The sequence below is a fragment of the Homalodisca vitripennis genome, unplaced genomic scaffold (assembly GCF_021130785.1).
Source record: "Homalodisca vitripennis isolate AUS2020 unplaced genomic scaffold, UT_GWSS_2.1 ScUCBcl_1544;HRSCAF=5289, whole genome shotgun sequence".
Taxonomy (NCBI): domain Eukaryota; kingdom Metazoa; phylum Arthropoda; class Insecta; order Hemiptera; family Cicadellidae; genus Homalodisca; species Homalodisca vitripennis.
The window spans coordinates 6,405-24,286 of NW_025777661.1; the positions used below are offsets into that span (position 1 = coordinate 6,405).

At 31.3% G+C, this 17,882-nt stretch overlaps 1 protein-coding gene across 2 annotated transcripts in view; it reads right to left on the reverse strand.

Annotated features, from left to right (window-relative positions):
• Positions 1-1,339: 1,339 nt before the first annotated feature.
• The window catches only part of LOC124371509 (U2 snRNP-associated SURP motif-containing protein-like), a 35,819-nt gene continuing 19,276 nt past the window's right edge, over positions 1,340-17,882 (reverse strand). Inside the window, exons 6-10 of one of the 2 annotated variants that reach the window (XM_046829861.1) lie at positions 16,502-16,593; positions 15,396-15,725; positions 13,624-13,689; positions 5,262-5,305; positions 1,340-1,474 (exon numbers count right to left, since the gene is read on the reverse strand). In XM_046829861.1, coding sequence (XP_046685817.1) covers positions 1,366-1,474; positions 5,262-5,305; positions 13,624-13,689; positions 15,396-15,725; positions 16,502-16,593 — 641 coding nt within the window. In that variant the 3' untranslated portion in view covers positions 1,340-1,365. The remainder of the gene's footprint in view (positions 1,475-5,261; positions 5,306-13,623; positions 13,690-15,395; positions 15,726-16,501; positions 16,594-17,882) is intronic. The other variant, XM_046829862.1, reaches the window with a different exon arrangement.

Genomic DNA, 17,882 nt, shown 5'->3' on the forward strand with positions numbered 1-17,882 from the left:
TCAGCTTTGGTTGTGCCAATGTCGTCCTGCCGCTTGCATGCTGTGCGATCCCGCAGTCTCTTCAACATGAGCAATTCAGCCGGCGATGTTTCTGCCTGCTGCTCGAAATAAACCATTAGTTCGTTTAGTTTGGTCACTGCATCTCCATGACCTCCGGAGCGAGGTAGGAACGGTACTGAGGGGCCAGGCGTGGCGCGGTAGCGTGGGGAGAGGATTTAGGGAAATACGCGTCTGTTATTGTTTCCGAGAACTCCGGGGACAATGACCGCCACTCGGCCCGCCGTGTGTGCCATGGAGTCACACACTCACTGTCCTTACAGTCCCATCAAATACTGAGGCAAAATAGATTCACGGATACTATACCACTCAAACATATTACGTTTTTTATTATTGAAATGTTTATCTGATGTTTTTTTATTTTTTAATTGAAAATCGGTCCGGGTTAGCCGGACTTCCGGGTTAACGGGGGCCGACTTATCGGGGTTGTACTGTACTTGCTTCATATTTCATGGACCCCTTGTACTTGCTTCAGATTCATCTGATTAAAACTTATCAACAACTACACTGCTGTAGTAGCTGATTGGTAGTAATTGCTTCGCATTTGTGGTCGTTCATATGCGTTAGTGAGCATTGCCATGTCTCTGATAAACAATTAAATTGTTATGGTTTGAGGTAAAATATGTAAAAAAGTTTAATTGTTCAGTTTCTGCCTGAAAGTGATATCATAAGACACAAAAATGGAAATTTTTTATATGCAGTGGCCAATGCTGGATTAAAAGTTGAAGTAGAAGATGATGGAGTCCAAGATTTTTTTGGAGGATATTACACTTAACATTTTTGACTACTCAATAAGTTTTATAAAGACTGAGTATTCCGTAAAATAAGAACAAACAATGATCTGTTCAAATGAGTACCATAAGGCAGACATTACAGCTTCATTATTGGACCGAATCGTCAAAACGTGTTTTGAACAGTGCTTCTCATCGGCAAATGAATCTTACACGCTTATGTTATCGCAAGGGAGTCAGGAGTCCACAAAAAAAGAGCAATTACTGCAGAGTATTAGATTGTAATGACGTAACAATTATCTTCTGTTCCAGACTGTCCACAATAGCAACTACCTACTGATATCAACTGGTATGACTTTGTAGTAGCTGTGACTATTTTAACTTCTTTTTTATCCACTTCACCCATTTAAGCACTTGATGTAACTGCGGGTGTTGACTATTTGCATTAATACTTTAAATTTGTAAAGATGTGATGGTAATTATAATTCTAGAAACATCCAATCCTAATTTATCAGACACGGAAAATTACATTTTTAACAATAATTTACCACATTACAAAATTAAATTAATAGCTTATTTACCTGAACATAGGGTTGTTGAGTTCACGGTTCATTATCATAGCCTCGAACATGGGTCCCTCTCGTATGACAAACTCGATGGTGTGGTGGATCAACATTAGCAGATTCCTGTAAAGAAGACAACAATCAGGGACCCCTCCCCGCTTGGGCTTTGATCAATATTACTTTAATGAAAATACAAACTAATAAAAAAGGAAAGAGCCATTTGCATAAAAATGAATTTTGGTGTTTGAAGTTAAAAATTTGAAAAGCTATTGATCACAAGCCTAGAGGGTGAAATTATTTTATGATACAAATCACAAAATTATGAGACGTAAAAACACTAGTGTGACATTAAAAACTTCACAAAATAATTTCACACCTCTTAAAAAGACGAAAAATATGTTACTTTCCCTCCCATGTCAAAGTAGACAAAAAATAACAAATAACCAACTTTATGTATTATATATATGTTTACAGCAGTTGTAATTTATTACCATAATATATCTTGAGATATTGTAAGCTTGGTAAAATACAATCAACTTACTTATATAACATAACTTAACTAAAAATTAATGAATAATTCATTCTGTTAACTTCGTAACTTTATTCTATTTAGAGCAGCTACGAAATAAAGAATAGTTTTAAATCTTGCTATTATTAGTGTACTGCAATAACGATTTCTTTAGACTTGAATGTGTATTTGATTGATTTAGCTGGAATCAAATATAATAAATGTGATACATTTATGTTGATAGAAACAATAAAGATAAATAAGAAAGTGAAAATACAGTGTATTTTAAATTTATTGAGAGTAAGACACTAAATTAAATTTGAATATTTCTGTGCAGTATGAATTTCTTATGCAACATTTACCTGTTCTTACATTACATAATTAATAGGAAAAAGTGTTAAATTACTTAAATAATACATTGCACCTATAGAAGTTAAAACTGCCTGTATTATGATATTTTAAACAATTTATTTTTTTAAGACAGAACAATAAGTTTACTATATCGTGTAGAACCAAATTCGTAAAAGATAACTAGTTGCTAAATAAACAAGTAGATTAAAAAAACTCATTTATTTTTACTTATAACCTACTCACGTAACTTCTTATGGTTTAATTTACCATCAATTCTAAATTTTTGAATTTTATGATACTAAATTAAAGTAACGCATTCTCATCCAAAAAATATGTGACATAGAAAATCAAAACTTAATACAAAAATTAAACTGATATTACCAACTTTTAATTACTTACTTGGGAATTATAACTAAGCTTACACTGTAGGGAAAAACAAGATACAAATTAAATTTCAGGGCGTGAAAATGAACTTTTTTTATATGTCAATGTAAATAAATCTTCTCTTTTTATATCTAATTTGAAAAAATAAAATCTCTTTTGCACAATAATTACTAGTTGACAATGTAAAAGTTAAAGCCAAAACGAAGTAAAAAAGATAAATGAAATTTAAAATTAAGATGGGTTTACAGTGTTTGAATCGAAACCATTATTTAATATACATGGGGTCGTTCAGACAGTAAGTTGATGAGCCATCTAATTGTCAAATGGGGGAGGGGGGTGAGAGGGTTTAGTGGTGTGATCTGGATGGCACTCTGTAGCTACATTCAGCGTGCATTTGGTAGTGTCACAGTAAAATTTGATACACCATTCTACACTGCACTACAATAGTGTTCTTATAGTGTACTACCAACACCAACTCTCGTACTAACTGCGAAGTGTCTTTACATAGTTATTGAAAACTTGAACCTAGATACAATAAGTTCTAAAAAATTGAAAAAGGTAGCAATGTTGAAAAAATAGGTTTAAGAGTTATTGTTTAAAATGTTTAGAATAAAAACGCTGTAAAATTTAGTATTTGTAGTAAATTTTATTTATTAATAAGCAACTTACTTTCTGAACGATCCTTGTGCTAAGTATTTTGATATGATGGATTAGGAATATTTTGTACCAGAAACCTCGGGTCAACATTAAGTTATTGGCATTCCCACAATTGTAAGTTAATAATAATAATAATAAAAAAAAAAACAATACAACTGTAATATACCTGCCAATCTGTATAATAACCAGAGGAACCAATTTAGTTAACCAAAACAGAAATTAAAAATAAATAATATTCCACTAAAATCATGTAACTAAAATAATAAAAATAAATATCTAAGCCTTTTCTATAAAGCTCTTTACTTTAAAACAGGTAATAAACGTATTTTAATATGTAATAAATGTTTACCACAGCTAATAAATTCATTACTTCACAGTAACAGAACATAAGTTAGTTGTACAGACTCACTTTTGGCAACTCAACTATTACAAACAGTAACAAATATTTATTATAAAAAAATTACATGACTAAAATGTGTAATTATAATAATTACTTTTTAATGCCAGAATATTTATTTATTCGGTCAAAATAGACATAGAAATCTTCAAAAAAATGCATCTATAAAGACACTTACATCCCATACATAGCAACTGTAACTAATTAATATATTTCAAGCTACTTAAAAGTTAAAAATATAAATAAAATTTAAACAAGTAATTAAATTTTACTCTAAATATATGGTAGACTGTAACATTTGAAAAGTATTTCAAAGAGTATTAATATGAGGTAGTCAATAATAAATTGGTAGACTATTTTTCTATACATTCCAGTAATATTAAAGGAGACAACGTTAGTTAATAATGAATAAAAGATACAATGAACATCCTGAGTTTAAAATAAAAGAATTCAATATCTAGTTAAAATGTCGTGTTTGAAGTGCACAGTTTTGTTTTGGTACACATATTATCAAAGGATTGGTACAAAAATACCATTAATAATTTCCCTAAATAACGATCTGCTTAAATGTAAAGATTATAAATCTCAAAAGATTTTTATGACAGTGATCTAACCTTATCGATTCAAGGACAAATTCTTGAAAAGCTCCATAAATTGATTGAGAAGTCTTACCTCTTCAATATAAGATATTTGAACATTTGATTCTCATAGTTAAAAAAATACTGCTTTTAATAATTAAGTGGTACAATAAAATGTTCAGGGTTGAAGGAACACTTAAAGATAAGCTGGAAGCAATTGAGATAAAAACTCTTCGCAATTATTCAATCCTTCAAGGCTCGTAGTACGTTAAGCATGTGCTGGAATATAGTAAAGAGAAGGAAAGACGAGAGGACATTTACAATTGATAGCTCCTTGACACCACAAAAGAAGTACAAGTATAACTAAAGTTTCAGGATTCCTCAAGTTACTTTTATATATAATATGATATAGTTATCTGATTTCCAATATTCCCGAATAAATGTTATTCTTTTACAATTTATGCCAATGTTCGCTATAAACAAGTCATATTTAGCTTAGTGTAATAAAAAGCATTAAATGGCAAAAAGAAACCGGTAATCTGCAACTAAAGAGTACTTGTACATTTAAAGCCTTTAGTTTTTCATTTTTCGCTGGACATGCCTAAATGCTGAATGATCTCAATTCATAATGAGCGAATTGATTTTCCTCACATGATGATCATTTACAATAATTATTGATGTACGTTTATAACTATACAAAACATCATGCATTCTTTAAATAGTTTCTGGGAATTACTGTACTTAAAACTAAGTGTTAGAAATGAAGTACTTACAACCAGAAGTGAACGGACTTCTTACAACAATTTTAGCAAAATGTACTCATCCGACTAACTTTGTAAAAGTTCTGATACATGTCAGAATTAAAGAGGGTTTCAAAATGTTTTTAGATAGTTATAGTTAAAGTACGAGTAAGAAACCCAAAAGACAAGTCGAGTTGAGCGAGTCCGGCCCCGACGTGGCGAGAAGGACCTGCAAATAGACGAGTCAACGGCATGAGAGCAGGTGCTTACTCACCTGAGTGACATTGGTCATTACCTTTCTGTCGGGATAACCACTTTGACGAGAGCCTGGGGTAAAATCTGTGACAAAAGCAGCAGAATTCGTCAAACAATGGCATCGACAAGAAAAAAACATACACAAATAATATAAACACACATTAACACTGATCGAGTAACAGTTCTAAATTGAATAAGACTAGATAAAAGCTGGTTATTCTGAGAAATGGAACAGGCAAACATCAATGACAACAAGATAATTTTTACAGTTTTAAAGCTGTGAAATGTTTAGGCCTAATAATAAAAGTGACAATTTGTTAGTAAATGAACAGACCTTACTGAGAAGATAATAACTCCACAAAATATTTTTTGAATCTTGTTGTATTTTAACTATTTATATGGTCATACAATAAATATATAACATAATATTCTTTTGGTTCATAAGACATATAAAAATATACCCATAAAAAAACTTGTACTTTTTGACGTTTAGAGTCTACTACTTTATTTATTTACCATTTAACCTTCTGACTGATAATAAGAAACTCCCAGAATGATACAATGGTTTTTGTCTTCGTGCAGTATATTTTTCAGATATTTAAAAAAAATATGTGCTTAATGCTAAGTAATAAGTGTTATATATAAATGTTTTGTTAGAAACCAGAGAACACATTAAAATAACAAAAAATATGCACTAACTAGAGTATTATTATTTTTATTTGTACAAATTAAAAAATGTGTATTGTAAATGCTTTGTTTTCTAAGTTTCATTCCATGTAACTTTCACATGACTTGAGACAGTAAGATACTGTGAAAGTACAAAATATACACAGTTTTGTAGTGAACAAAAGGATTAAAACACTTATACACTTATTTACAACAAAAAAAGTTTTTTGATAAAAATGTGAAGTATGTACAACTTTTTTGGGCAGTACGCATCCATATTGGTGTTTGACGAATTCTTTGGACAAGAGGAATATCAGATTATGATGAATTGTTATTACTGTCATTAATTATCAATTTGTTCATAACCAAACTCACATTCCACCGATTTATAATCATCCAGACTACCTGAAAACAAATCTGACAAAGAAATATCATCATGCACTCTTGCCGATATATCACTTTCATCATCGGAACTAATATTTTCATCATCCAATAGTTCACGTATATCATTTGAACAACAAGGATTGCCCATTTCACAACATAACAACAAATTATAAACAATTAGCCTACATAATAACCTAGCAACAGTAACAACAAAAATCGTCAAGGCTGTGCAGCGCGTCACCAGCTGCATACTCTGTCAGCTGTATGCTGTGCGGTCTTTCGATCGATATCAGCTTACAGAGTAATATTACAAATATAAACTATATAAAATGAATTAATATTTATAAGTAGAGGATTCAACTGGTGCAAGTTATGTCTTTATAACTTAAATGGTTTTCGCATAACAATAGTGGAAAGTTGACCAACCAGCAGTGCCGTCGGTCATCAGTTGGAGGGTTAACTAGTTTTAATATTGTTTTTAATGTTTTGGAGATTAAAAAATACTGGTAAAAAGATGGATGTTTTATTTTTCATATCAATGTAAACATGTAGATGCAAAATAAATTCCTAATAATTGTTACAAATCCAAAACTCAATAGTAATAAAACATCGCAGTCTAGTAATAAAATACAGTTTATAACTTATGAGGTCTGTTCAAAAAGTAACTTTATTATTACATTTTCAGCTGTATTCGTTGCTTACGTTTTCATTGGCAGCAGCTAAGGTAAGACGTATTTTAAGAACTCAGCAATTTTTTTTGTTACAAAAAATGGATCAAAGAATTTGTACCAAATTTTGTGGGAAAAATTCAATAAAGTTGAACAAAGTGTTAATCAAGGCTCAATCATCCAAGTAGAGGCATTATAGATCACAAAGACTGAAAAAGGCTCGACAAGTGCAGTTGAACACGAAAGTTATGCAGACTGTGTTCTTCAATTTTAATGGCATAGTGCATCATGAATTCTTGCCACAAGGTCAAACCGTCAATAATGAATACTATGTACAAGTTCAACGAAATTTGCATGAAGCAATTCAAAAAAGCCAGGATTTGTAGCAAAAAATGCATGGCTTTTGCACCACGACAATGCACCTACTCATACTTTATTGTTTGTTCGTGAATTTTTTGCCAAAAATGTTACTGTAACAATGCCCCAATCTCCATACTCTCCAGACATGACTCCGTGTGACATTTTTAATAAAAAAAAATAAATAAAGAGAACCTTAAAGGGCCGTCGTTTTACAAGCATAGACAACATTAAAAATCACTGAAAGAGCTAAAGGCTATCCCAAAGATCGAGTTTGAGAAGAATTTCGAGGATTGGAAGAAGCGTTGTTACAAGTGTATAATATCTAATGGGGACTATTTTGAAGGGTGACAACATTAATGTAGAATATTTTTTTCAAAAAATTAAAATTCCTATTACTTTTTGAACATACCTTGTATAGTATCCATAATCCATCATCCATCTCCTACCACTAAATTTATTTTTATTGTTGGAAAAGTAAAATAAAGTCAATTGTGACAGGAACAATAGAGTGATAGATTTATAGAATGATTTGTCAAAAAATGTTGTTCTTGTGTTAGAAGTTGATGATTCAACAGTTGTTAATACTGAACTATGTATTTGTTGTTCTTGTGTTAGAAGTTGATGATTCAACAGTTGTTAATACTGAACTATGTATTTAATGCTAATTCTCTGTTACGTGTAACGTACATACTCAGTTTAACAGCTCATGTTTCCAAGCGATTTGTTACGTATGAATGAGCACTAAAATGCTATGTTAAAGTTTGAAATTTTAATTTTTCAAGTTCAAGATGCTTGTCAGTATGAGTGGTATTTACTGTTGTAGTGTGACACGACTACATACACATATCCACCAATCTGCTAATCAGTTAATAAGAGTAGGTTTATAAGACATTATTACAAAAAAGGCTGTGCCATACTCGGAATAGTAGATTCAATTAATATGTTCTCAATATTAATACATAAAATTTAAAGCAGTATTGGAATTTAATATCAAATCCACAATAGAATTCATGGACACAAAATGAAATTCGAATAAGAAACAATCTATGGAGAAAAATTCATGACTGGAAATGTAAAAAAATTGTCAAATCAAGGAGAAAACTTCTCATCAATGCTAAGAAATGTAATAAAGAGACAGCATTGCAAATGTCTTGGTATATATGTTCATGGACAAAAACTTTCATAAAATCTAAAACTATACTTTATTGTGATCTTACCAATTACAAGTTGACCACAAACTTCAAATTACTGACACCATTATCCAATATGTTGATCAACTTTATTTTTTCACATGGAAAACCTTGATTTTTTATTATCACTGATAGTAAAATTCATTTTAAAACTTTATACTTGACAAATGTTTGAAGAGCTCCAAGTGTTGAAGTCCTTTTAAATTTTTTAAAATAAGCGACCATTTAAAATTTTAATATTCTAAACTGGAGATTTCTCTTTGTTTTCACAATATTTGTAATTGAGTAAACAGGAAAGGAGATTAATTCTTTCTTAACCCATTGTACTCAGGCGGACAACATATCGTCCTCCGAAAACTACATGAAGTATACGGGTGGACACGTTATTGCTCATCAAGTTACTCGCCGAACGTACGGGTGGACAATATACTGTCCGCTGTTTCAATTTTTTGAAATAACGTATATTGGCTCAAGAAATATACAATATTTAATTGTGTTTATAGTATTTTGTGTTTTAATAATCAAGACAAACCACAATACCCTGAGTAGAAATTGGAAAACTAATTTTTCATACGAAATCATATCAAAATAAAGCAGTGTATATGCAGCAGTTTTAGACTTTCAAAAAGTGGCGTACCAGTTTTAAGAGACAATAATTATTTCTTCCGGATTAAAAGGGTTGTCTTGTAAATAATTTTACTTAAAACATTTATTTTCCTGGAAACAAACATTATAAATTGGAAATTGTCATATGTACTAATTACAGAAAACATTATTTTATTACAACAATTTCGAAAAATCTGCAAACTTTGTTGATTTAGTTTACATTGATACAAAATTACACAAATGTTGCACCTCACAGAGTACAATTATTGCTAGTCTAAACAGACACATGAGCACATATACTTGGTGTCTTGGCCAGTGTAAGATAGCTGTTCATGAAAACTCGAGAGCAGAGAAGGACAATCATCTTTCAAGTCTTTTGTATCCTAGCAACGGTTTTCTGCTAGCACTGTCGCATTATCAAGCAATGGGAGATTTTTTGCAAAAGTTTTATTTAAGTCAGTCAATAGGCTAGATGGTCGTGAATTGTTGGAATAATATACAATTCTTATTTATAAATAAAATTACGTTTATTTTATAAATTTATAGAATCCGTGTTAATTGTAGATACTCTTATGACTTCTATACCTGAAATGTAATTCAAGCAGAACTGGCAATGCCAAATGATAAGCCACCAGTCTAGTTTTAAAATACCAGCGAATGGTAGGACCAAAACATGGTATGATTTCGATAGAAACAGTTGACTGCTTTTTCACTTGTAAAATAAGGTCTAGCACTTCAGGTACACACTTTGATGAAACTTTCAGTGTTACACCCTTCTATTCTTATCTCAAAATGACCATAATCATAATAATGTTTCTCAGTGTTTAACATGAATATTATACTCTTTTAAACATGCTATTTGGGTACTGATTCTAAAGCCAAAAAAAAATTATATTGTTCTGACATGAACAATGAGTTTGGTTTCAAAGAAGGAAGAAAGAAACATGTTTTTTTACAAATTTTAAGACACAAAAAATATACTCAGCTCAAATGTCCTTTAGCACAAGCAGTTGTGAAAATCTGTGTCTGGTCGATACTTCCATACTGCCCTTATATAAGACTCTTGGACTTGCCAACCCTTCCATTCAGATAATCTTCAATTCTTAATCGTTTGTATTGATTTTCCAAAAGCTCTGCCCCACATTACACTTAACAATCACATTGAAAACCGTGTTAATAGTGAGGAATGACCTGTCGCCAAGGTCTACGTCCAGGATCAGATATTCCGAACAGAGATGAGATAGTGTTTGTCTACCAAGGCTTGTAATTTAGATTGACTAGCTCTGCTCTGCCCCTCATTACCCTTAAAAATCACATTGAAATCTGTGTTAATAGTGAGGAATGACCTGTCGCCAAGGTCTACGTCCAGGATCAGATATTCCGAACAGAGATGAGATAGTGTTTGTCTACCAAGGCTTGTAATTTAGATCGACTAGCTCAGCTCTGCCCCTCATTACCCTTAAAAATCACATTGAAATCCGTGTTAATAGTGAGGAATGACCTGTCACCAAGGTCTACGTCCATGATCAGATATTCCGAACAGAGATGAGATAGTGTTCGTCAACCAAGGCTTGTAATTTAGATTGACTAGCTCTGCTCTGCCCCTCATTACCCTTAACAATCACATTGAAATCGGTGTTAATAGTGAGGAATGACCTGTCACTAAGGTCTACGTCCAGGATCAGGTATTCCGAATGGTACAGCGAGTTTCCTGCACGGTCAACACAGTCAGCCTGCCACGTGACCACCCATCAGTTCCAACACTGCTTTTGATTCATCCCAGTGAATTGATACGTATCTCGGTGATTACACAAGGGAGAAATTGAAAATGATAGGTTCTAAAAAATTGTCAATTTTTCATCACAAGTTGGTGTTGGATAAAATCTTGATGTAAGAATTAAGATGAATATATATATTTCATAGGTTGTCTTTGCTTAAATGAGCATTATGTTTCTTATTGATTGAGAATGAGAATATGTTCCACAAATTAACATTCATATAAATGTTCAAATTGCTGGAGATTTTCATTTAAAATTCGTTCAAGTCATTGAAATCACTGTCGTGCATGTTCTGCATTAACTTCTACAACAACCAAGAATGGCAGTTGTGAAAGTACTCTTGCAACTTTTCCCACCCGTATGCGTAGACAAAGCTTTATTACTGAATTATAAATTTTAAAGTTCAGTGAGGTTTCTTTCTACATTATTTAATTTTATACACATCAATATTGTACAAACACAGACTTGTAATCAATAGCTAAAACCTTACAATCATTAAATAACTCATTAGCTCAAAAGCTAATAGAAATCTTAAGTTTTATTAAATTACGAGATTAATAAAATGACAATAAAGATAACACTTCAATATTATTAAAAAATTTAATTAAAATTAGTTTGCTGAATACCAAAACAATTGTACTTAAAACTTTTCATACATTTAAATGTATGAAATAATAACAATATATAAATAATTCAATGTTGTAATTTTTTAAAACCCACTTTAAAATAGTTTTGTTTACACCTGTTTCTAAAACTAATCGTAACCACCAAACTAGACAAAATACCAAATTCAACAGCACCTTGTCCAACAATGTACCTACCTTTAGCATAACTAGTTGATACTTACTTGAGTGGTTTTGTTGTATGGGTGTAGTAAATTAAATAAGTACGGTTTACAACACTTTCAACAATGCAGTAACTTTCTGTCACTTCTAGTTTGGTAACATAAGACTACAAAATTTTTTACCCCTGATACAACAAAATAAACTACAAAGCTTAAAGACAACCAACATGCAAAAAACAAATCCAAGAGCTGAATGAAATTAACCCTTCCCACGCCTTAGACGGGTGCATTAGAATGAAAGACTTAAAAAAAAAGTATATCTAAAAGTTTGGAAAGTTTTTTAGTTCACAAAAGGCTTTCGAAATGCCCTGTGCACGCTCCTTATCGCGGTTGCTCAGGAAGGATTTATAAATGACCTCCGCAGCAGGGTGAGGGGAGCATCCTTTGTCTAACTCTGATAATCTGTTCTTCAGTTCCGCGTCTCCTACAGAGCCATAACCAAACATATCCGTGGCGTGTAACTGCCTTCTCATTATTATTCTTCATCGTGCGGTAGTGTTGTGATTAGTTTGAAATATTTATCTTGTTTTATAGTAAAATGTAATTAAAATTTTCAGTTTAGTTACATTTTACAATGAAATTAAAATTTATTTCAAATTAGTTGAAATTGAACAGTTTTTTAAATAGTTCTTTTTTTATTTGCATCAATAAATATGCTGTTTGTGCCCAACTTTATACTTTTATTCCTTTTATCTTTTATAGTTTAGCTATAATAAAAATCAGCTTTGAACTTAAAAGAAACAAACTTTTTTTAATTCTTGGCGTTATAGAAAAGTAAATGGATTTATTAGTGGCGTGTGAAGGGTTAATATAGAGAAAACATAGTAGCAATTGTCTATTCTATTTACAAATTTCATAAAATTAAGCTCTCAAGACAACAATTGCAAGAAACATTATACAATTTTAGTACACACCGAGTCACATTATAATTGAGTAAAAAGGAGAAAGTTGATTTTAGTGGTAGAAGAAATAATGAAAAATAGAACAACTTAAAATATTTTGCCCAGAACAATACAAAAAGGTACTTTTCAGGTTAAGCTTGAAATATCAAATTGAAAATCCATCAATAGCTTTGAAGGTCTTTGCAAAACAAGTCTTTGATGACTGGCATGTGAATATTGGAACATTTTACTACCCTTAAAACAATTAAGCAATTATTTTACAGTAATGTCTATAAAATATAAAATTGTAAAACTAGTTAATTTTTAAAACTAGGGATCACACACCACATATAAATATTGTGTGTAGATATGAAACTCTCATTATTTAAAACAATTTAAATTAATTGTTTACATTGTGAAATAAATAAGATAAAACACGTTCATCAAATTAATATAAACAAGCTACAATATTAAAACCTTTAATCGAATAGATATGATTAACAAATTATTTTAGGATCATACCAGGTTTGGTTGCAATCAATTAGATTTCAAGACAGAAGAATATTTTAATTACCTTCGGAGATGAATCTGTTGTCTTCAATTTTATTGTCATCATGGGCTTTGTATAATTCGTGATGGAAAGATTTCTCATAATATTTAATCAAAACAATTACAATTATCAGACAAAAGATATTTGATGACATTTACAATCCAATAATTAAAACTTTCCTTAACCCCAAAATTAATCAGCGATTTCCAAGTAAAATTTTAACCAGAATTCTTATTAAAAATAATCGTTGAGAAGTCACACTTAGTGATTGTTTTTATAAAAAAAAAAAAAAAAAAAACATTACATTTTAATTACTTCTATTTTGTCTGTGTCTATAATGGTGAGAGTAAAAAAAACACTGAATCATTGAATGGTTGTGAACCGAACTATAATACTATGGTATTAAACTTACCTGGTATAGCTGATGAGGTAATAAAATAAAATTAGAAAGCTTATTAAGTGATTTGTTCAGTACCTTCTCCATCTTCTCCATGTCATCAGGGTCTACTGGGTAAGGGCCATCGGAACGCATGCGTGGTACCTGCAACAATTAATAAACTATAGTAGAATTTATTACCATCTTTCTTTTACGTGAAAGATAAAATTAATTTCTCAAAACATCATTAGCTTAACAGACTAAACAGAATATCCGATTAATTTGCTATTGAATTAATTGTACTGTAGGATGAGACTGTACCAACCAAGACTTAGGTTCCATTTTCATTACAGGGGTAGTCATATGGAGAATTTCGATCATTAAATTGGCTTGCCCGTTTATGTTAATTTTCTGGAGGTCAAATCTGGTGTGATTGTTGTAAACACAAACATACAACTTCTTATTATTCCCGAGAAGCTGTCCTTGATCCCTACCTTCCCTAAATCTTGGTGTGCCCTAAGTGCAATTATAGTAAGTTGATTTGAGTTTCAGGCGAGAGGATATCTGCTGAATTGTACACAAGCAGAGAGAGATGACACAATAGAACTGTTCAGTTTAAATTATTAAATAACGCCCTGTGACCTCTGATATTCATAAACATTTGAATTTAAAAGATTTTTGTGAAAACATAACTAACTCTTTCAAGAATGGCACATTTTATATTTTTAAATTGGTTTATTGCTATACTATTTTATTGAATTATGGTTTTCATTACGCAGAAGACTTTCAAAGAAATTATAAAAATAAATTTTAAACGTGTAAAATTAAAATTAAAATGCAAAGCTTTTAGCCATTTTATTTCAAGATTTTTTGAGTCAGGAATGTTTGTAAAATTACATTGTCTCATTTTTATTTAAATAATTTATCATTTAAATACATTTCTAAAATCTAGTTGTTACTGGACGTTCGATTAGTGTTGAAAAAATGAGACAGTTCAAAATTCAATTGTTTTGGGAATTTGACACGTTTAAATACAAGGAAACCTTTTAAACAAGAAGAATTTTTACTAAAATGTTCAATAATTTATTTTTTAAACTGGAGGAAACAATTTGTGTTTCAATTTTAAAAATACAAATGTTTTGTAAATAGAAAAGTATTGTATCTATATATGTGATCAATCTTAAGGTGCTCACATTTTACACATGGTATCTGCACCACAGTATCTTGCAGGATAGGACAGGAATTATTCATGAACTTGAAATTCTACAGGATTTCAAATTCAATTGTTATTATTTTAAATAGAAATTAAAAGATTAATATTTGATTTGACTGTTCAAGTCTATAGGTATTGTATTAACTATCCTCCCTGACTACACTACAAACAGAACAACTCTGGTGGTGAACATCTTTTGCAAAATCACCAAAAGCTTTAAGAAATTGTTCGCAAAATAGCAATTAGAGGTACAATATTTTATTTTATTATTATATGACAACCCATAACATGATGAGGAAAGTTCATTCTTGTCTCACTGGATACCACACAATAATTCGCAAGGGGACTTAGAATTGAGGTGGTAGCCGGTTGTCTCTCATATGGTGGTGAGACATAGCAACATAGCACCACTCTAATACTCAAAACTGCTTTGCTCTAAATGGCTAAACACCTAAGCCGCTTTCCTTATAACTCGGTTCAATCCTATTCTGATTACAATTCTACTATAATAATGCATTTTTAGCTTATAATTCTTGAATGTTTAGCAAGAAAAATAATTTCAATGATAAATGCAGGTTTCTTATATATCTATAACTTGAACTGAAATTGTAGAGATAGATTAGAAAGAATAATCTTTTTTTCATTAAGTTTAACATACCTTATGTCTATCTCTGGGCAGTGGCTGGGCATTGAACGGCAGACCCGAAGGTGGAGGGGGCATTGTCAACTCCAACATTGCCGGCGGGATATAGATCGGGTGTGGCGGGATCGGCACTCCTTTGCCCCAACCCAACTTCATCTCATAGCCCATCACATCCTTGCCATTGAGATATCGCAGCGCGCGTTCTCCATCCTTGCGGTTCATAAAGGCCACAAATCCACAGTTCCGAGCCCTTGCCTTCTCTTCGTCTGACCTAGGCCACATAATCTTGATGCTGGCTAACGGACCATACTTGCCAAACACTTCCATCAATTGCTGTTCTGTTATCTTTAAAAAGTTTGAAAACAATTTAGCAATACAAAATATGCACTCATACACATTAATAGAAAAAACATCCAATGTATTATGTCAAAATTAAAAACTATTAATACTGTATTGAAATGTGAAAAATACAGTACTAATAAGAAGGGTGGACATTTTTAGTACACCACTGAAGAATAGACTAAATATATTTTTGGTAGATAATTTGAGCAATATTGTGTACAGGTCTACAAGATGGCAGCTAAATATTGATAATGCTGGAAAATAATTTATTGTACAACAGAGACAATTTTGTCACAGTCATATAAAGTTTTGACACATGTTTTATCATCAGTTATTTTCCATATATTTAGGCTAATATTAGCTTTTGCCAACTGTTTACACATTTTTTGAACTGTACAAAAATCATTTTCACAAGAATTGGAAAGGGATCTTTAAACATTAATCAAATTATAACAAAAATAACAGTCCTAACACAACTTATTTTTTATACTAATAACAATTTCCCACTTTTAGTAATAGCTTTGGAAAAAAAAACCCCCAGATTTAAGGGGTGAATAAGAAAGTGATAAAAATATACCAAAACCATAAAAGATGTTAAGTAAGCATGTCTTTATACAATATTTTCAATGATTGTGACACATCTGATGAATAATTTTAATTGTGCCTTGTAATCTACTTAGGCCTAAACAGTTTTAGTTTATTAATGACTAAGAATGAAATATTCCAGGATAGGCAAACTCAAACCATGTATTTTTTATACCACTTGCAGATAATCATACCTTTGGATGAAGGTTTCCCAAATATAAATTAGTGGTAGTGGGGTCACCACAGTCAAATGAACCAATTTTGGATTCGTCAATGATGACACCACCTGAAAATACAAATTTCACAAAATCAAGATCACACAATATTGTTTACATTTTCTTCTTAGACCTGTACAATGAATGCCTTCACAGTTATTGCATGCCAATTTGAAATAAAACCATTATGAAGTGATCTGTTAATAAATTATCAATTAACACGAATATAAAATGTATATAATGATATATCACAACTAAATAATACTTTTTTTTTTTTATTGAATTGACATATTCATGCCGACCACAAGTTTAACCATTCCCATGCATATGACGGGACATCTTGTGTGGTTAAATTTGGGCAAACTACGTATGACGGAAAATCTTGTAATCCAAGTTTTTGTTTTCTGTTGTAAATTGCAGTTTGTAAAACCGGTGATAGAATGCAGTATTGACTGAACATCAGACTACAGCTGTGCTCTATTCATTGTCCTGTTATCAATCCGAAATTGGTTTTTGTAGCTACTGACCGCCACTTTGGACTTGTCGCTGACATGTTCGACGGGTACGAGAAGAGTGCTAGCTTGCAACTCTTGAATTTGGCGTGTAAGCTTTGTTCCTGTGCAATGTTGCGACTAATAGATGTATATTTCTTTGAAATAGTGATTGTATCTGTGTTCGCAGTGAATTCTTTGTAGTTTTATATGAAACTGAAATGGTTAACCCAGATGATGGAAGCTTCGATTAAATTGTCAATCACATTATAAAACATATACAAAAATCAGGTTTTATATTTTTCATTTTACAACGAATTCAGGAACCTAAATTTAAATAGAACTTGAAAACAAACAAACAGATTTTTTTTATTGTATTAGCTAGCTAGGGGAAGGTACAGAAATTTATATTCAGTGTACTAAGGGTTAAAAGTTTTATTATTACAGTTATATTTAAAATATTTAAACTGTCAAAAACCTACATGGATTTTATGATAAAAAATATGATATTTAGTGAGTTATTACATGTAGTGACACAATTTCATAGCAAAAACAAACATTTCAATAGATTTGTCGCGTTTTATACATTTTTTATCGTGGACCATAAATGGTCCATTCCAATTTGGTTGAATATGTATTATTCATAGCTATCGTGTTCCGTAAATGGCTCACACTGTTCCCCATCTAATCTGAGTTTCCAGCGTAATTCTATGTCATTCCTTCAACTGGGCAACAAATTCGCACATCACACTTCTTTTGCCAGTGTCTTTTAAAAATTACAAGACATCTTAAAATTTTTTGTGATTTTCCTAGTAAAAAAAGTTTAAGAACCTTAAAAATTGTTTTACAGGACTGTGTGGTTTTTAAAA